Source organism: Copadichromis virginalis, linkage group LG2 (assembly GCF_057382275.1).
Source record: "Copadichromis virginalis isolate Kocher_CV1m ecotype Utaka linkage group LG2, C_Virginalis_male_GT1.1, whole genome shotgun sequence".
NCBI lineage: Eukaryota > Metazoa > Chordata > Actinopteri > Cichliformes > Cichlidae > Copadichromis > Copadichromis virginalis.
The window spans coordinates 30076127-30094733 of record NC_140619.1 but is presented as its reverse complement, the minus strand read 5'-3'; the positions used below and the strand labels follow the sequence as shown (position 1 = coordinate 30094733).

The following is an 18607-nucleotide window of genomic DNA, read 5'->3' as shown; positions in this document are numbered from 1 at the left end:
TGTAACAGACCCTGTCCCTCTGTTGAGATGTTCTCAAACCTTACAAATATGTAAAAGCGGGACATTTGTAGAGACCAAAATCCACCTCGGCATATATGTTAAAAGGCAAGAAATGAACTGTGAGAGCCAACATAAACTGCCTGCTCATATTCAGGAAACATAACTGTAAGTCTTAAAATACACCTACCCTTTATGTCTCTGTTAGCTCGCTCTTGTGGCTCTAGGTTTCTTGACTCAGTTCTCTTTTTTAATCACATGTTCGAAAAAAACAAACCCATTACCCATCCACATAGCCAGACAATCCACAAGCTATTCAAGCAAGTGAACAAGTCAGAAATATCCCAGAAACTGCCAGAAAGGTCAGTCAACTCTATCAGGTGTATTTGGATATAAGTCTAACTTTTTGCTTTGGTGTGGGAGGACATTAATGGTGATTGGGCATGGGTACATGCTGCCAGTGAAAAGATCTGAGAAAGCTGGCGGTGAGATCTTAGGTCAAACTAAAGGAGAGTATTGGGTAAGCAGGGGGTCAGTAAGAGCAAGGCAGCTGAAAGAGACTCATTCATCAGGGAAAACCAGAAAAGGAAAGCAGTGTGTAGTCCAAGCTCAACGTCAGCACTCAGTGGGTCTCACTGAGCTTGATTTCACCATCTTCCACAAGCTTGCTACCCCTCATACTCTTCTCTCTCACTCTCACACTCTCACACTCATACACACACACACACACACACACACACACACACACACACACACACACACACACACACACACACACACACACACATTTGGTTTGGACAACGCGCAGGTTATGAGGCTGACTCAGCTCCCATTCTTAGAGTGTTGATGGGACAGACCACCAAAGTTTTGTGGAAGAAAAACAATTTTAATTTGTAATATTTAAAAGTGAGCAAAGAAAATGTAATATTTAATTTGCTCATGTTTACTCCAAACAAACATTCCAATATATTAAACTGGGTATTGACGAGTGTAAGAAAATGGATTTTAGCTAAAGTTACTGCTTGAGGGAGGACCAAAAGACATCCTTGAACACAAGGAAAAAGAAGTAGTACGCTCCCCTCGGCTTTGATGGCACGTTTCTGTAAAATGACTGCAGTATTTGTACAGGCTACACTTGTAAATGGCAGCCTGTTTCACAGGAAATAAATTACGCTGGACACATTTAACAGCTCACATCTGTGCTCACTCTCCATTTAATTACCCGCTATAGACGGCAAGGTCTGGGTGCCACAACCTGTCATCGCTGCCACACTGGCACAACAGTAAAACTGGTTAAGTGGAAACACTTACACACATGTGATTAATAAATATATAAAAGAATAAAAAATAGCATAACTGAGCTATACTTTTTTTTAACACCCTCTCCTTAGGGATTCTTCAACGAGTCCCTTATGATGTATATCCAAGGGGCTTTGCAGGAGGGTCCTAATGAACTGCTATGCCTAGCCTTGCCAACCAGGTGCTGCCGGAGCTCCACATGAGCCAAATCAAACACACCTTCAGCGACGGCCAAGGCCATGTGTTTGAGCCCTTCCTCTGATTTCCACCTGCTGAAGGCTGATATGTGGACTTTAAAACCCCACCAGACAGAGGAAATCTAAGAAATGTTTACTCTTTATTTGAGTTAGAAATTAAAGTTATCAGTCTTAAACACTTGATTCTGGGACAGATCTTGTGACATGGTAACTACTACACTGTAAAAGGCAACCACACAAGTTCACAAAGAGAAACTGAGGCAATAATAAGGCTGTTAGCAGAATCTAAACGCTGTTCCTGTTTTTTGGTAAATACAGTTCTTTTCTTCTGTGTAACTTGTAAACTGAGTCAAAACCTACGCAAATTAACCATACTAACCTCCCTACTTTCTTATCTACAGTGCTCTTATTCAGTTACTTCTCTCTGCATTTGAATAGCTAATATAACTGTATGTAGGTCCTGGTTGTTGTCGAGGACTGTTTAGGAAACTCACCTGAGAGAGGAAGCGTCTTTGGCCTTTACTTTGCTCCCAAATAAATGACCTGTAGCTGAAAGATTGATAAAAGATGAAAAAGCCATTTTTAGTAAATTCTGAAACAAGGCTTCTATTGTATAAAGTGGAGAGATGACAAGCTGAGCATGCTGAAGTACAAGTTTTGCCTCAGAGTTGGCACACAGGAGGAAAAAGAACAGTTCCATCCAGTCTTACTCAGATTAGAAAATTGGGGTGAGAGGTGGGGGTAATGTGGAGGTTTACCGGCAGGGCTGCGTTGATTAGAAAGGGGGTAGTGTTCCTAGTGAAGCAGAGCAGCCGTATTCAGTAACAGCACCACTTTCTTTAGCCAAAGCCAACATCTGCTGCCGACCGGCACAGCCGTCTCTACTTCCCTTTAAACTCATTGTCGGATTTCTCAAGGCCTTAAAATCCTGCTTGGAACCGGTTTGGACAGGGATGTAAAGATGAGAAAATGCTGTGAAAGTATAATTTTGTGTTACTAAATCCAAATCTTTTAGGGTGGGTCTGCTATTGATTTACTCTTTACGTGACAGAGAGGCAAAAACCACAGAAGCAAGACAGGAGCTGAAAACTACCTGTACCAGCAAAAGCTACCATTGCTATTTATAACTTTATGAATGGTTTTCTCCAGCTCAAGCTAAGAAATCCTTAAAGAAACTGGATTCTGTTTTATGGCTCCACTGTTAATTACGGGGTAGGAAAATGAAGTGTTGTTAAATTTATGATAGCCTACTTCACAGCACTTTGCTCACATCCTCTGGAAGAAATTGGCAAATTAGGAGGGTAATGAACAGCCAGTGAACACAATTAAATCTCAGTCTGAGAAATTCCCATGTAGCAGATTTAAAGGTTGTTACCACATAACAAGTTTAATTGGTTAATCAATAACTAAAATAGTGAAATAAGTGTCTGAGAATGTGAAATTTAACTCCCACAGCAACAACTCAGAATGAGTGGTTTCTTAAAGCAGAGTGACCTTTTTTAACATGCCTGAAATGACCGCTTACTGGAAATAGACAGCTGCGGTTTACGAGGATATTAAGAAATTCCATTTTTATTTACATTTTTTAAAAACACGAGCCTAACATAAGTTAAAACAAACAAATAACTTTAAAAATAACCTCCAGAAACCGAGCACGATGTTTATTCAGGGTCCGTGATATTCTATTACTGGTGCATTGTAAGGTTACTCATTCTGTAAATACTGTCATCAAACCATTTTGTGGCTTAGCCTTGCGTTCGTGGTGAAATTATTTTGGCAATATGACAATCCACAAAAGAAAGAGCAAATGTGGAAGGCGAGCAAGAATATATCTGTGGTATTGGCCTATCACAGTCTTTTTAGACTTCAGAGTCTGTCGGGTCTCTGGGGACGTGGCTCTGTTAATATTTGTGGATGTGATAGACGTGAGTGTTCGTATACGTGTTGTGTGCATTGTGGTCTTGGATGTGAGCAGAGTTGTTGTCAGCCTGGCGAGCTGCCGCAGTTACAGCTCTGAGCGGCAGAAAACAGATGAGTCACATCTCATAAGTGTGGCTGCCCAAAGACCAGGAAACTCTCTTTCCTCTAATTTTTTGCATACTTTTGAGGAAAAGCAGTAATATCACAATCATGATATGTAATGTATTCCCTCTAGAACAGCACGAGAATAAACATGATCGTATAAAACTTCAGGTCCCTTTTCCTCCCTCTTTCTCTGTTTGTTCTGTCATAAAGTCTAAAGCTCCGCTCTAAAGATGCCTTTCCTGCTTCAAGACAAACATGCCCATCAACCTCAGCTTTATACTCTTTTGGGGGGCGGGGTCATTCTTCCTTTTGCACCCCACGACCTCCATGCCCACAAACCTCAATATCAACACTTGCAAGGTGTGATGTTTTACATCTCACTATGTTGACCAACTCCTCGCTTCAGTATATCAGTTTATTTTTGTCTGCTAGCCACATTTGACGTTGGTGACCATGAAGTATTCATTATATTCAAGATTTAAAGCAAAAGAAATATTAACCACCAGCCTTATTTTTCAAATTTGATTCCCTGTAAAATCGCCCTGTTTCCCAGAATTGCATTGTTGCCATTTTTGCCAATGAAGGACCTCAAGAAGGAGTGCAATGTTCAGTGGAAACTGTGCAGTGTTTCGCAAGGAGACGGCCCTGAAGGGAACAGCGTCAATCACTTTGTGCTTTTAGCTCTGCTATGAAATGAAGCCTGATCCTAGCTTCAACAGCACCAGAGCTCAAAAACACTTGTGATTCACAGTGACAGGCAAATACCCAATGTATGTTAGATTAATTATTTTCTACTTTTTATAGTCTGATTTTTAGCTGTTCTCTACAGCTATTCCACTGTTCCCAGTCAAAGTGAACCTGTATCATGATGGTGATCTACAGTGCAGATACTGTGGAGAAATACCTCCAGGAGCTGTGGGTGAGGCTGTGCAGTCCTGCTGCTTTCTGTTGACCCACTGGATGATTTGTAAAGTGCTTCCATGACGCCCAGCTGGAGATGTTATCAGTCAGAGAAGTCTGTTCTGTCTCTCTCGTAGGGTCTGCAGTGCGCAGAAACAGCAGGAAAAATAAGAGTGTTTGTGAGTGCAGTACAGAGTAGAGTGGAGACCTGTGTCTGTAGGGCCCCACAGCCACCCTGAGACTCAAATCTCCCCCACACATGGTGTTTTTTTTTCTGTAGACCCTCTGTCAACTGTGTTTTAACCAGGTCAGATGGGGAGATATTGCTCTTGCTTTCTAAGGTTTTCTGAAGTTTATAGGGTGGCATATTGAAATGATGATCATGATGGAGCACAAATGAAGAGGAGAGTCTATGATGCAATTATTTTGAGTACTAAGTATGTTTTTAAAGCTATTTTTTACAGTCAAAGACCAACAAAGCTACATTAATATCTAGAATAATGCAGCACAATGTCCAAATTCAGCAGAAGTATCACTAATGTGAGATGTAAACTCTCCATTAACACCTGGATGTAGTAGAAATACTGTATTTTCTTTGGCAGTGGGGTCAGTAGGGGCTGATATTATTTCAGTGAGGCAGCAAGGCAACTGGGCGGGGTTAACAGGAACACTTGGAAAAGTGGAATGCTTTCAAAGGTGGCAGAAAGTGTTTGGAGATTCAGCGAGGCTGGAGGTGTAGCTTTTCTTAGTTTTAGGTTGCTTAACTGCCATTCAAGTGTACAAGGGGTTACTTGCAACACCTTATGAGGGGTTTTTTTTTAACCCTGAGTCTCACTGCATAGTTATTTAGCGCCAGCTTACTAAATACAAGCAAGCTTAAGTAATTTAAAGCGTCACAGGAACCATGGCAACGACAGCTCTCACCGGTTTCTCCATGATGAGCCTGCTGAGCCTCGGGTACCTGACCTGGGATCTGATGAGCCCTAACCAGGTGGAAAACGATCCAGAAAAACCTTTTATTGGCAGATTTCCTGTCCCTCAACCCCCTCATATTATTTTCATTATGACAGATGACCAGGGGTTCAATGACATTGGCTATCATAGCTCAGACATCAGGACACCGGTGCTGGATAAACTGGCTGCGGATGGCGTGAAGCTGGAGAATTATTACATCCAGCCCATCTGCACCCCATCCAGAAGTCAATTCATCACTGGCAGGTAAAGTGTCCTGTGACTGGACTGCTCCTTATTTAAAATAAATGCTTTGTATTCCTAGAATTAGACCATACTGATGTTTAACATAGATGTAACTGCTGCCTGATGAATTAAACTACTGGATTTTAAAGCAGCTTCCTGTTTTGTGAGCTTGTATTTGAATGCATGGGGACAGTGGAACCAAGACCACTCTTCTAGAGATAATGGCAAATCTAGAAAGTGTACAGCTTTTATGTTTCAAAGCTATCAATCAGGTCCAAACATGTGATTTCCGACTATATATTTCCAATTAAAGAAAAAGGATGTAAAAGATGTGCTTGCTATTACACAGCCTTCTGTCTGTGTTTTGACTGGCATACAAATATAAACAGACACAAATCTGGAGTGTATCTTCATGCCAATCACCATAACCTGTTTGAGAAAAACAGGGCAGTCTCCTTCTCCCTGTTCTATTTTTCTAAACCTCTTTACAACCCCTCTTATTCACATTTCTGTTTAACCTGTTGGATGTGATTGGATGATATGGATTAAGGCTGTCTTGATATCAGATTTCCCTCCTTTATTATTGCGCCCAAAAGATATGCAACCTCAAAAACGAATCTTATCCCTAAATGCAAACAATATATTTTTCCTTTTAAATATTTTCTTAATCTTAAATTCTGCAGGTACCAAATCCACACTGGTCTTCAGCACTCCATCATCCGACCTCGCCAGCCTAACTGCCTGCCTTTTGACCAGGTCACGCTCCCTCAGAGGCTACAGGAACTCGGCTACTCCACCCACATGGTAGGGAAGTGGCACTTGGGGTTCTATAAGAAGGAGTGCTTACCCACTCGCCGTGGCTTTGACACATACTTTGGATCCTTAACGGGGAGTGTTAACTACTACACCTATGATGGCTGTGATGGCTCTGGGCTGTGTGGCTTTGATCTCCATGAGGGGGAGTCAGTTGCCTGGGGTCAGAGTGGAAAATACTCCACGCATCTGTACACAAGGAGAGTACGCAAGATCCTGGCAACCCATGATCCTCAATCCCAACCGCTGTTCATCTTCCTCTCCTTCCAAGCTGTTCACACACCCTTACAATATCCAGATGAGTACATCTACCCCTACCTTGGGCTGGAAAATGTGGCACGCAGGAAGTATGCTGCTATGGTGTCAGCTGTAGATGAAGCGGTTCGTAATATAACATACGCTCTCCGCAAGTATGGATACTATCAGAACAGTGTCATCATTTTCTCTACAGACAATGGAGGTCAGCCCTTGTCTGGTGGAAGTAACTGGCCTCTTAGAGGACGTAAAGGAACCTACTGGGAAGGTGGCATCCGGGGTCTGGGATTCGTCCACAGCCCTCTGTTAAGGAAAAAGAGGAGGGTGAGCAAATCACTGGTGCACATTACTGATTGGTATCCCACATTAGTGGGATTAGCAGGTGGTGATGAGTCCCTCACTGAGGGGGTTGATGGGTATAATGTGTGGGAGGCCATCAGTGAAGGAAAAGAATCACCTAGGCTGGAAATCCTGCACAACATCGACCCTCTGTATAACCATGCACACACTGGCTCCCTGCAGAAAGGATATGGCATTTGGAATACAGCCATTCAGGCCTCCATACGAGCTGGAGATTGGAAACTTCTGACAGGAGACCCTGGTTATGGAGACTGGATTCCACCACAAATACTTCCAGGTTTCCCCAGTAGCTGGTGGAAGCAGGAGCGTCACACACGTCCTCGAAAAACAGTGTGGCTTTTTAACATCTCCGGGGACCCCTATGAACGTTATGACCTTTCTGAGCAGAGACCGGATGTTGTGAAGCAGCTGCTTGCCAGACTGGTGTACTACAATCGCACTGCAGTGCCTGTGAGGTACCCATCAGAGGATCCGCGGGCTGACCCCTATCTGAATGGAGGTGCCTGGGTCCCTTGGGTAGGAGATGAGGAGGAGGACAACTGGGGCAGTTTTTTCCAGAAAAAAAGCATGGATTGGAAGAAGAAGCTAAAGCTATCCAAAAGCAGGTCATTTTTCGGGAAACTAAAAACTCGGATCATGTCTAACATAGTATAGGAGAACACAACCAAAAGAAAATCACTGGTTTAATGAAGAGGTGCTACTTTAGTTGAGAGAACATCTGAAGATGTGTTCTCACTCATGGGCCAGGTTTCTGCAAGATCGAGCTGTAGCTGCAGGTGCATGTTCGATTTCTGTAAGAATAACCGATTGGTGATGTTTTCATTATTAATTTGTTTGTATCTCAATTACAAGTGTTTGTTTTGCAAAAGTGAACATTATAAGCTTCAAAAACACATGAGCGAATTCCATTTTACAGGTGCTAGTGTGTTTACTGTTGCACAGGTAAGGGTTGTTTTACAAACTCAAAATCTGTGTACTTGACAAGAATGACAAGGTGGAATCATCAGAAGCTTTCTAGCTTTGATTAATGTAAATGATGACTACCTCTGTGGCAATGTGACATTAATTGTAGACATTATTTCCTTCATTAAATTAGCCTCTGGATTATTGTATTTACATATTTTCTACCGGAAGAATATTCTTTGTTTCTGTACACATCAGATTCTTTTTGTGCTGTTCTGTACTTTTTATAGCAGCTACCTGTTCCACTGAATATTAGAAGAGGGCTTCCTTCTTCATTTGTCACAGCTATTCACGATGAGCTTGAACGATTGCAAGGACTTTAGCAAAAACCAGTACAAAGCAACATAGCAATATGTTTTAAAAAACAGGCTTGTTTGCCTCATTGTGCCAGAATAAAAACTGATGAGATGCCCAGCCGGGCACATATATGCTGGTGGACATGCATGTACAGACATAGCTGTTTCTTCTATTTTTAGAGCAGGGTAGGAGGAAGCATGCAAAACAAAAGTCAAAGTAGCTTCAGTGTGTTTAAAAGCCCCGTACTATTCGCACAGGTTTACTGCACCCCTATAAGAGTGGTAGCTTCCATCTCTGCTGTAATACAGGAACTACCGATGTAGGTTCTTTTATTTTTTCACACAGATGGGTTTTCTCAGTTCCAGTTGAGTGATTATATGTGTGTTACTGCCTTAGCCTGTCCTGTTGTGTGCGTCCATTAAAATGTAAGTAAGCAATGTACATTCTTCTTTTCTAATGATCATTTTTATTCTTCTTATTCTGTTCTCCATCACTCCTCTTGCTTACTAACCTTAATTAAGAGTAAGTGAAGAATTGTAAAGCTTGCTTCCACCTGTGCAGAGCTGCAATGTTTAATGTTACTATGTTCATAGTGACTATTTGATATTTACTTTTTAAAGTTTATTGTGCTATTACAAACTTATTCACATATAAATCTGCATCATTTGGAATTTGTTTTCTTTACCCAAATACTTGTGAGTCAAAAAATCATGATTTTTCATATTGAATTCAGCCTCCTTTGTTGGATAAGAGGATTCTGTGTTTTAATATTTTCTGGAGAACATTGCCTCACAGTTTCATATTGTGGCAAAGATTTGCATCCTTTTCGCGTGGTGCTTTTAACCAGGTTGTCTGCATTTTATTTGTTCTATATCTTTCATTTCTCTTCCTTTTTGGAAAGCAAACTTATGCAAACCTACAAACAGAAAAAGACATCTCTCCTGCACACCCTGTAAAGACTGTTAAACAATAAAGTTCTCCTCACAGAAGCTTCTGGACTATTGGTGACTTAATTTGTCACTTTAGTTTTGGTTTGCTCTTTCTCACACTATCTGTGGTAACCAACGTACCACGTGTGGCTGACTGTTCTGAAAGTGTGACTGCAGTTCCCAGTGTTGTTTAGATTCAAGTTTTCACATGCAATTACAACAGAGAGGAGAACATATTTGTTCATATGTGGTAAATATTTCTTAAGATCAGTTCAGTACAGCAGCCTGTCTCAGTTCTCTTTGTGTTGGCAAGCAAAGTGAATCACTTTATTTCCTGCCCCTGTGAAAATACCCTGCCTATATCGTCTCCCATTTACTGTTTCCTGTCAGTTAGGGCTGAGGTTCACAGCAGATTTATACACGGATGTGTCCAAAACTTTCTAGATTCATTTTAAAACATTAAAACCACAGCGTGGGTGAATGAAAAGCATGGAGCAGTTTCTTATTCTTGCGCTATTGGCAGTGGGAACTCATGGTAAGATCATTCTCACAAAGAAGCCAAACATACATTTGTAGTGTGAATAATTTCAACTCATGTTCTTTTGAATGCATCTTTTCCAGCTCTGGTTACGGTTGATGAGACTACTTGTGACCTCAGGACGAACACATGTCCGTGCTCTCCTCTTCTTCAAGGAACTGTGTATATCCAAGTGATGACTGATGCTAATGGCCGTGAAGTGAAGTGTTTGAAGGTCATCAATAATATAATTGCGTTTAATCAGATGAAAGAAAAAATAACGATAGACAAGGAATTTCACAATAGACTACAGTTTATAATCGAGAACGGGACAATCAAGATCACAAACCTGAGGAGGAATGATTCAGGTCGATACAGCATTGAGGTCTTTAAGTCAGATGGAATTCAAGAGAAAACTATTCATTTCACCCTGGATGTTAAAGACAGTGGCAAAGTTGAAGGCAAGGGACTCTGGAACCTGGAAGGTAACTTACTCATAATTTTATAGTTTTGATATTATTATAAAGTTAATCAGAAATGTAAGCATGTGAGAATAGAACTGCAAAACACAGTACACATCACTTGTGCAACTAATTATAGAAGATGAAATAAAGAAAATGCAGAGACATGAAAATGTATCATGTTTAAAGTTTTCGATTTCTTGAGGAGAATGAACAGAATATTTGTTGATACAACATCTTTGTATCTGTTGGTATTTTCAGTTATTTCAGCCACACAAGGGCAGCTGTTCATATTCACGATTTATTTATCTTTTTATGGCACACTAAAACTTTCCACTTGGTCACTGATTATTATTAGCTGCACTATATGTGCACATTAAGCTGTGAAATGGATGTGTTGTAGTAGGTGTGGTTCTATGACAGGAAACAGGTGGTTTAACAGAAATTGTCAGTGTGGTTTTTCTTCAGTGTCTAACACTATACCTCTGGTGTGGTTTAGTGGGAGTTAGCAAATAATCACAGTCAGAGCAATAAACTTTAACTACATAACACTTTTCTTAACTAAGTGTTTCACTGAACAAATGAAAAGGAATAAAAGATAAGAACAAATGTGAATCTGGAACTGTCAAGAAGTAAAGATCTTGGAAGAAACATAACCTCGGGTTCTTGATACATGTATCAAGATCAATTAATGAAGTATTCAGCCATGATCCAAACTGCATAATGGTAGCTAAGAAAAATGTCTAGGATTCATTATGTTTTTATATCTGTAATCTGATACCTCAGCCTCATAACAAACTGACTTGTTTCATGTTTGTCACGGCGACGGATGGCCGGTACTGAATAGGACCCAGGTGCAGGAACCCAGAGCGGAGACGGTAGATGATTTAATAGTTTATTACGGTTAAGTGCAAGGGGAACAAAACAAAGGGAAACGTGGCAAAGACAGAAAATGACGAGACGTGGAGCCTTGGTGTGGCGTGCCCAGGGGAACGTGGCTAGGGCGAGGGAACGAGGCCTGAGAAGTGGAACGGAGCTGAGTGGGGAACAGTCACACTGAGGGGAGAGGATATAGAAGTTAGGCAGGTAGTGAAGGCAGCTCAGAAGTGGCCAGTATAAGAGCAGCAATTCTTACTTTGCAGTTAGGGACCTGGAGTGTTTGAGAGGGGGATGATGAAGATCCAGGGGAGGCTGAGTGGCGTGGAAAGGCTGACCTGAGATCCGGGGCTCCAGATGGAGTGTGATGGCAGGAGGGCAGGCAGGTGAGGCACAGAGGGATTTCCAAAATGATCACTAGATATTCCGAGTCCGGAGGTGGAGTGAGCCAGGGTGGGTACAGCGACTGTAGCACAAAAGAGTCTTAGTTAGTAAGATGAATCACAGCGAGAACTTGAGACACAAGACCTGTTACCAACATGGGTTGATGACGAACTGGCAGTGAGTGAACATCGATGTGTGGTTTAAATCCCTCTGGCTTGATAGCCTGCAATAGGCTCCAGGTGTGCAGGAGCTGGAGTTGGCCCTGCCCAGGGGCAGATCCCAGGTCAGTTCAGGAGCCTAATGGAAACTCCAGCCACCCACCGTAGACCATGACAATGTTGGGATCTTCTATGTTGCAAATACAGTGACATTTACGTTGAACACTTAATTGTTATCACTGTGATCTTCCCTCAGCAGACAAGTGTCTTTACCTGGTCATAGCCTGTTGTGTACTGGCATTTCTCCTGATAGCAGTGTCATGCTGTTTTGCGTGTAGAGAAATGAACCATCGTAAGCAAGGTAACATGCTGTCTCATGATCAACAATGCTCAATAAGCAACTGCATCATTCACTGAATAACATAATTGGATGGGGAAGTTAAAAAGTGTTTGTTCTGCTGTATCTTTTCTATATTTTTACAGGTTCACGTGCTCCTGTACTTTAAGCAACAAGATGACTGAGCTCACCTCTTCAATAATCAATACTGGACACTGAACTAAAGATTCCTAAAAATTGGGGAAAAAAAATATCAAACTACAAAAAAAGAAATCAGGAGGTGACTGTGATATTTTCATTTTATACTTGTACATACTGAAAAAGACTTGTTGGGGTTTTGTCTGTAAGGGTTTTTGTATGGTCTTTACTGTACAATATATTGCACATTGAAGCAACTGTAATTGTGATTTGGTGCAATAAATAAATAAAATAGAATGGAAATTGATCCAAAAAATGTATGTAGATGATTAAAATGTTCATTTCTAAAGCCTGTCTGAAGCCTGATTATGCAACACTAAAGTAAAAAAAAAAAAATAAAAAAAAAAAATCAAAATTTAAATGTAATTTTTCTTTATGTATAGCATTAGCTAGAAATATAATAAAAGGTATATTAAACCTTTTGATTTCTTAAAGTTTTTTTTAAATTTGTCATTTAACTCATATGTTTCTTTCACTGAATAAAAATGTGATAAAAAATTAATAGTTTAAAAGCTAAAACTGTTATAACTGACAGGACTGTATGTGACTGTAGGCAAATGGGGCAGGATAAAATCAAAAGAAATAACAGATCAAAATGAGATTTTGTGGAAGATGCTGCAGGCATGCCTGTGGTTTGTATGTTGACATGTTTCACTTCCTTCAAACTGTAGTAACTGTTTACAATGAAAATCACTCCTTGTATGGCAAAACTTAACATGGAATCTCAGAACACGGAACTGCAGAAAATATGTCAAAAATCTGAAGTGCTGAGATTCCAGTTTTTTGATTGCTGCAACACTTCATGTCAGCACAGTGGCCTTTAAATAAAGTAAATAAAAGAATGAAGAGAAAATTTTTCAAATTTCAACTAATATTTTTAAAATTACATGTGATGTCTTTTTGAGTTCATCCATTCACTTATCTACAACTGATTGCTAACAGGAAAGTAGACAGGAAAAAACAAGCTGCAGATGGGTTTAAGGTGATGAGTGGTTTAAGGTGTGTCCTTCGCACTTCTTTGAAACATGCAACAGATACTGTATCAAGTATAATCACTGCATATATTTTGAGGTCATGCTTTGTGTTGTGTTATTTGGCTTTGAGAATGACTATTCTATGCTATCAAAAACAAAATGTCATATAAATACAACTGTCATGTAACTGTGTGAAGCAGCCAGAGTTGAGAACCCAAATGTAGACTCACAGGCAAAACTAAACTGAAATGTAGCTTTTTTGCTGAATTACCAAATATGCTAACCAAGGAACTCATGAGGAAACTAAACTGAGATATATTAAGCAGATGGCACGCACACAGACGTGGAGGATAAGAGAAATCACGACAAGAAACAGAAGGAAATGCAGACAATTTATACAAAGGGAATAAGTGCAGAGGGGAAACACCTGGGAAACAGGGCTGGACATGATCTAACTGGCGAGACAGCAAACAACTGAACGTGATGGACACAGGACACGTGACTATCAAAACAAAACAGGAAGACACGAGAAACCCACACTGAGACCCAGACTGACTAAAAACAGGGAGCAGAGGGAGGAGACACAGACAAGACTAAGGAAACAGATAAATACAAAGGGCACGACTAACTCTCAGAGGAGACACAGGAACGAGTCAAAGGTACAAAAGGAACCTAAAAAAAAAGAAACTAGAAATACAAATAAACTCAATAAAGGAACTAAACTGTACAAAACAAACTTAAATCGTCTTCCTTATGCAAGGAAAGACTCATGAAACTAGAATAAACTCAAATCGCTGGGCCAACGACTCAGGATCATGACAACAAACTCACTATAATTATTACTTGCAGCTGAATTTGAATTAATTATGACGTCAAGTGAAAGCTTTCTGTGGCTCAACTGGAACTGGTGCCAGTGGATAACAAATGTCAGTGAACATTTCAAATACAGTGCACAACTAACAATAAAAATTCAGTAATACCTTATTACGTAATACGATTATGACTGATTCGGTATACATATGGGTAGGTGTGAGGTTTCCCTCTATTGGTTTTTAAAGGCGTTGCGTTTAAAATTGTACTTGTATAACCCTCCACCTACCAAAAAGTAGAACAACAAAACCAAAAACCGAGCAGGAAAAGGTCAACGTTTTTTTAAACTTAACCACAACACATTTTCCACCAGCTGCTGTTTAAATTGTGTCACAGCAAAGAGCCTGTACTTTTCAGCTCTGCTTGTATGAATTGATACATTTGATATAGTGGACCTTAAAATAATAATTTATGTCTTGAGCAATGCTTTGGCATCCGAGCGCTGCTCTAAATCGGTTCCATATCTGACAAACTGGTCCTCTTCTATAAGGCCCTGAGGCTGAAACTTGGCTTTCACATAATGATGTCACCCTTAAAGCTGAAATCCTGGTTTTTAATGCCATTAACCATCAGCTTAGACCCCCCAAAAGAACCTCGGTAAAATATTTAATTTGTCTCAAAAATTCGACTTGGAGATTCAACTTTTTATCAAAGCTCACTTCTTTAGAACTTTATCACCACTTTTATCACATCCTGGATTACAGTTCTTATTTACTGTTGTGTATCTCCATTTTCCTAATTAGATTTCAAATAAACAATAAGTAAGACTAGAGACCTCGACTATGATAAGAAAATATAAAGAAAATCCTAACCTGAAGAATACAAACTAAGAATTCTAAATCCTGGGTCCAATACTGTCCAATGTCCAGTTCTTGTTAATTCAAAGACGAAGCAAAGAGACAACTGCTTTTTTCAGTTTCAGAGAAAGAAGTGTGATGCACATAATAATGCTACTCTTGGTCAAAGTTTTTACACATCCTCCTCAGAAGTTGATCGCTAACAGGATGCTGTTGGAAGCTGTTGCTGACTGTGTTAACACACTAAATGATGACAAAGATCAATTTTCTTAAGCTGCTACTACTACTTAAGCTACAACAGCAATGACCACTCAGCTTTATCACAATCAGATACGTGACTATTGCATTTGATATTGCATAAAGAAGACATGATTTCTGGTTTACTTAGCAATTGTTGATAATTTTGCTAGTTGTACTGTCATCATCTTGTTAAAAAACAAGAGTTAAAAATTCCTCAGTTTTATTCACAGATCTTTTTTGTACAGTTTTTGGTAAACTTACATATTAGATAAAAATGTATCATTTATTCCTTTGTTTTCTAAAAGTTGAACTGAGCTAGATGTCATTTTATAATTATTTTACTACATTGTTACTACATTTCTAATTTTTTTTTACACCTACACTTTAACAGTGTGTTTGTAATGTGCATGTAATGTGTATGTCTGCTTCTACTAAGGAAGCAGACAATCTGGCAGATTTGCTCAAGCTCAAGTGGGACCTTAAATGCAGGTTGTAAATGAGGCTGATGAGAAACAGGTGGTTAGGCTGAGGCGTGGAGAGGAGCCTCTGCTCAGCTTCTCCTGGACTCAGGGAGTGTTAAAGACTCCAAACAACAACAACAACCCTGTGCAGAAATATGACTTCAGGCTGGGTTGAAGATTTAAGGTGGTTATACAACTTAAATGTATGCACTGATGTTAGAATGTTGCAATCTCTATTTTGCTTTTTATGCTGCCTTTATTTCCAGTTTTTCCAGCAAATATTAAAGAATTTAGAAGTGCTTTTCACACACTTCTGTAGGTCAAAAAAATAAAATGTGATGAATATAAATATTTTATTCATGCCAATATTTTAGAAGCATCTTATTGGAAACTCTAAAAATACAAAAAACAAAACCATCTGAACAAAACTAAGGGAAGTAGGTGAAGGCCACTTCACTTTTTTAACTATCAAGTTAAAACTGGTCCTTATTTTTACACTAGTTTTGTGTTTGCTGCTGCCATGAATACAAACAGTAATGATTTAAAGCCTTTAATTAAATTAAGATAAGATAAGATGACCTTTATTATTTGTTTTGTTACAGCACAAAGTGGACAGTGCAAAGTTAGATAGCAAAAATTTGAAAAACACTGGAATAGGATAAGAATAAGAAAAAGATACCGTACACAAATGTACACAATAGAATAGAATAAAATAAAACATTATACTGTATACAATAGAATAAAATAGAATACAAATACTATATACAACTGAGTAGAAAATAACAACGTTGTCAGAAAAAGAGTACTGCACTTAGTGTTGCACATTTGTGGATGTGTGTGTTTGGTCAGTTGCGAAGTTTTGTGAGAGCCTGACAGCAGAGGGGAGGAAAGACCTTCGAAATCTCTCCGTCCCACACCGTGGGTGCCGCAGCCTGCCACTGAAGGAGCTGCTTAGTGCTGTCAGAGACTCCTGCATAGGGTTGCAGATGCTGTTCAACAGTGATGACAGCTTAGCCACCATTCTCCTGTCATTCACCACCTCCTCTGGGTCCAGAGGGCATCCAAGAACAGAGCTGACCCTCCGGATCAGCTGTTCAGTCTCTTCCTGTCCTCAGCAGAGATGCTTCTGCCCCAGCAGACCACACCAAAAAAGATGGCCAAGGCCACCACAGAGTCATAGAAGGTCTGCAGGAGTGGGCCCTTCACTCCAAAAGACCTGAGTCTCCGCAGCAGGTACAGCCTGCTCTGCCCTTTCCTGTAGAGGGCGTCTGAGTTATGAGTCCAGTCCAGTTTATTGTTCAGGTAAACACCAAGGTAGCTGTCCACAGCCTCAATATCCATAACTTGACTGTTTAATGGTTGCAGTGGAGGATGTTTGTGTGTGCTGAAGTCTACCACCAGCTCCTTGGTTTTAAATGCAAGAGCTTGAATTTATATATTTCCTTTTTTTTTTTAAATCAAAAACCTTTCAGGTAATTCTCCTTGTATGCGTTGTCACATGCTCTGGCGTTTTGATCACGCACTGTTTTGTTAATGAAAGCTGAGACGTGAACAAGATTCATCATCAGTATGAAGAGATGTAAAGTTTCCCTCTACTGGTTTACGGAGGTATTACTGTTGCTTGTACATAAATGAAATTGTGTCTAAAAAGGACATGCACATATTTGAATACAATAATGCTTGCAGGAGCAAACACAACAACAAACCAAAGTATCTTTGTGAACTCAGAATTTGCCCATTAAAACTACTTAAATAGGAGCAGGCTGATTTGTGAAGGCTGAGAAGTTGCCCTGCCACCTTGAATCCAGTGGCTGAGATGGATATTGCCTAATCACCTTTATGCATGTGCAGGCAAATTTTAATTAGTGTCTGCACCTTCAAACATAACATATGAAGGATCATACCTTTATGTTTTATCATCTGAGAATGGGTCCCTTTCACTAAAGAAGTGAAAACATGACTGACTTATCATTAGATGTGCCATCCTCCAAACTCAAGATAGCTGACATTAAGTCAGCTAAACAATAACCTCTGGTTATAAGCCAACATTTTGCCACCTGATTTCTCACATCGTATGAAAGTCTATTTGCTAAGTGTCAATCAGAGGCAGACATTTGAAACACCTGGGGCTTAGCCCTAATGGGTAGTATGATTGTGTGGGATTTTTTTTTTTTTGGGGGGGGTATAAATGACTGAAAGAGTAATTGGCTCTGCTTTTTATTTTGCCATTTGTTGATTCACTTGAAGAGCGAGTAACGTAATATGGGTCAAGTGATCATTTTGATATCAATTTTTCGTGATTCACCGTCATATTTACATTATTTGTACAGTACGAATGATTTGCTTTGGTACCTGGTCAAACTTCAGTTCTCCTCTGTCTGCCTGGCTCCGTTTCTCCAACAGGCAGCAGCTCCCCCGCCCCCTCGCTTAGTGTCTGAGCTCGGATCATACCAATATTAGGGGGGATTTACGCACAGTCATAAATTCCCACAGTGCGCACTATGTGTAGTTTTTTGCTTTATACAGTTGTCAGCCAGGCATCTAACTATGAAAAAATTACACTCCAAAAGACCCCGGGCTTCTGAACAAACAACCCAGGCTTAAGCCCAGTAAGCCACTCCCATGCTCCGCCACTGGTGTCAATGTTAGATCGACTTCAAGGAAAGTTTCTCTAACACCGGCTAACAGCACTTAACAGAGGCTAACAACTACCTGTAGCAAAAACAGCAGCAGTGTTGGGTGAAGTAACTGAACCAGAGGAAATCAAATGAGAGGAGGCTCATATGAGAAATTTAGCTTAGCTTCAGAAAAGTGTGAAACAGCAGCACTGTCTGAATGTACTTCATCACCCTGTATGTCCACTTCTGCAATTAAGAAGATATGAATCTACTTCCTTTCCCACTTTGAAGCTCTGAATGACAAAGCATCAAATCATCAGTTTCACAAACAAAACCTCCTGAACAGTTTTTAAACTGATACATGGCTTAAAACTGTGACGAGTCTCAAAATAATGGCAGTACATTTCAGTCTTTGAAATGTCACATACAAATGAGTCAGAACAAGAGAGCTGACACATAGTTAACATGTGATGCACCCAGATCC

At 40.0% G+C, this 18607-nt stretch overlaps 2 protein-coding genes across 6 annotated transcripts; both read left to right on the top strand.

Annotated features, from left to right (window-relative positions):
- Positions 1-5322: 5322 nt before the first annotated feature.
- Positions 5323-7784, top strand: LOC146717606 (arylsulfatase I-like). The gene is made up of 2 exons (XM_085466128.1): positions 5323-5636; positions 6299-7784. Exons 1-2 carry the CDS (start codon positions 5323-5325, stop codon positions 7695-7697), a joined length of 1713 nt encoding a protein of 570 aa, XP_085322254.1. The 3' UTR covers positions 7698-7784.
- Positions 7785-8631: 847 nt separating this feature from the next.
- Positions 8632-12452, top strand: LOC146717605 (uncharacterized). 5 transcript variants are annotated; one of them, XM_085478440.1, is made up of 5 exons: positions 8632-8728; positions 9677-9767; positions 9854-10234; positions 11885-11989; positions 12112-12452. In XM_085478440.1, exons 2-5 carry the CDS (start codon positions 9713-9715, stop codon positions 12132-12134), a joined length of 564 nt encoding a protein of 187 aa, XP_085334566.1. In that variant the 5' UTR covers positions 8632-8728; positions 9677-9712; the 3' UTR covers positions 12135-12452. The 5 variants fall into 5 exon arrangements, with proteins under 5 accessions (XP_085334566.1, XP_085334557.1, XP_085334578.1 ...); XM_085478431.1 differs by having other exon boundaries at positions 9627-9767; XM_085478452.1 differs by having other exon boundaries at positions 9623-9767; positions 11888-11989.
- Positions 12453-18607: the final 6155 nt, after the last annotated feature.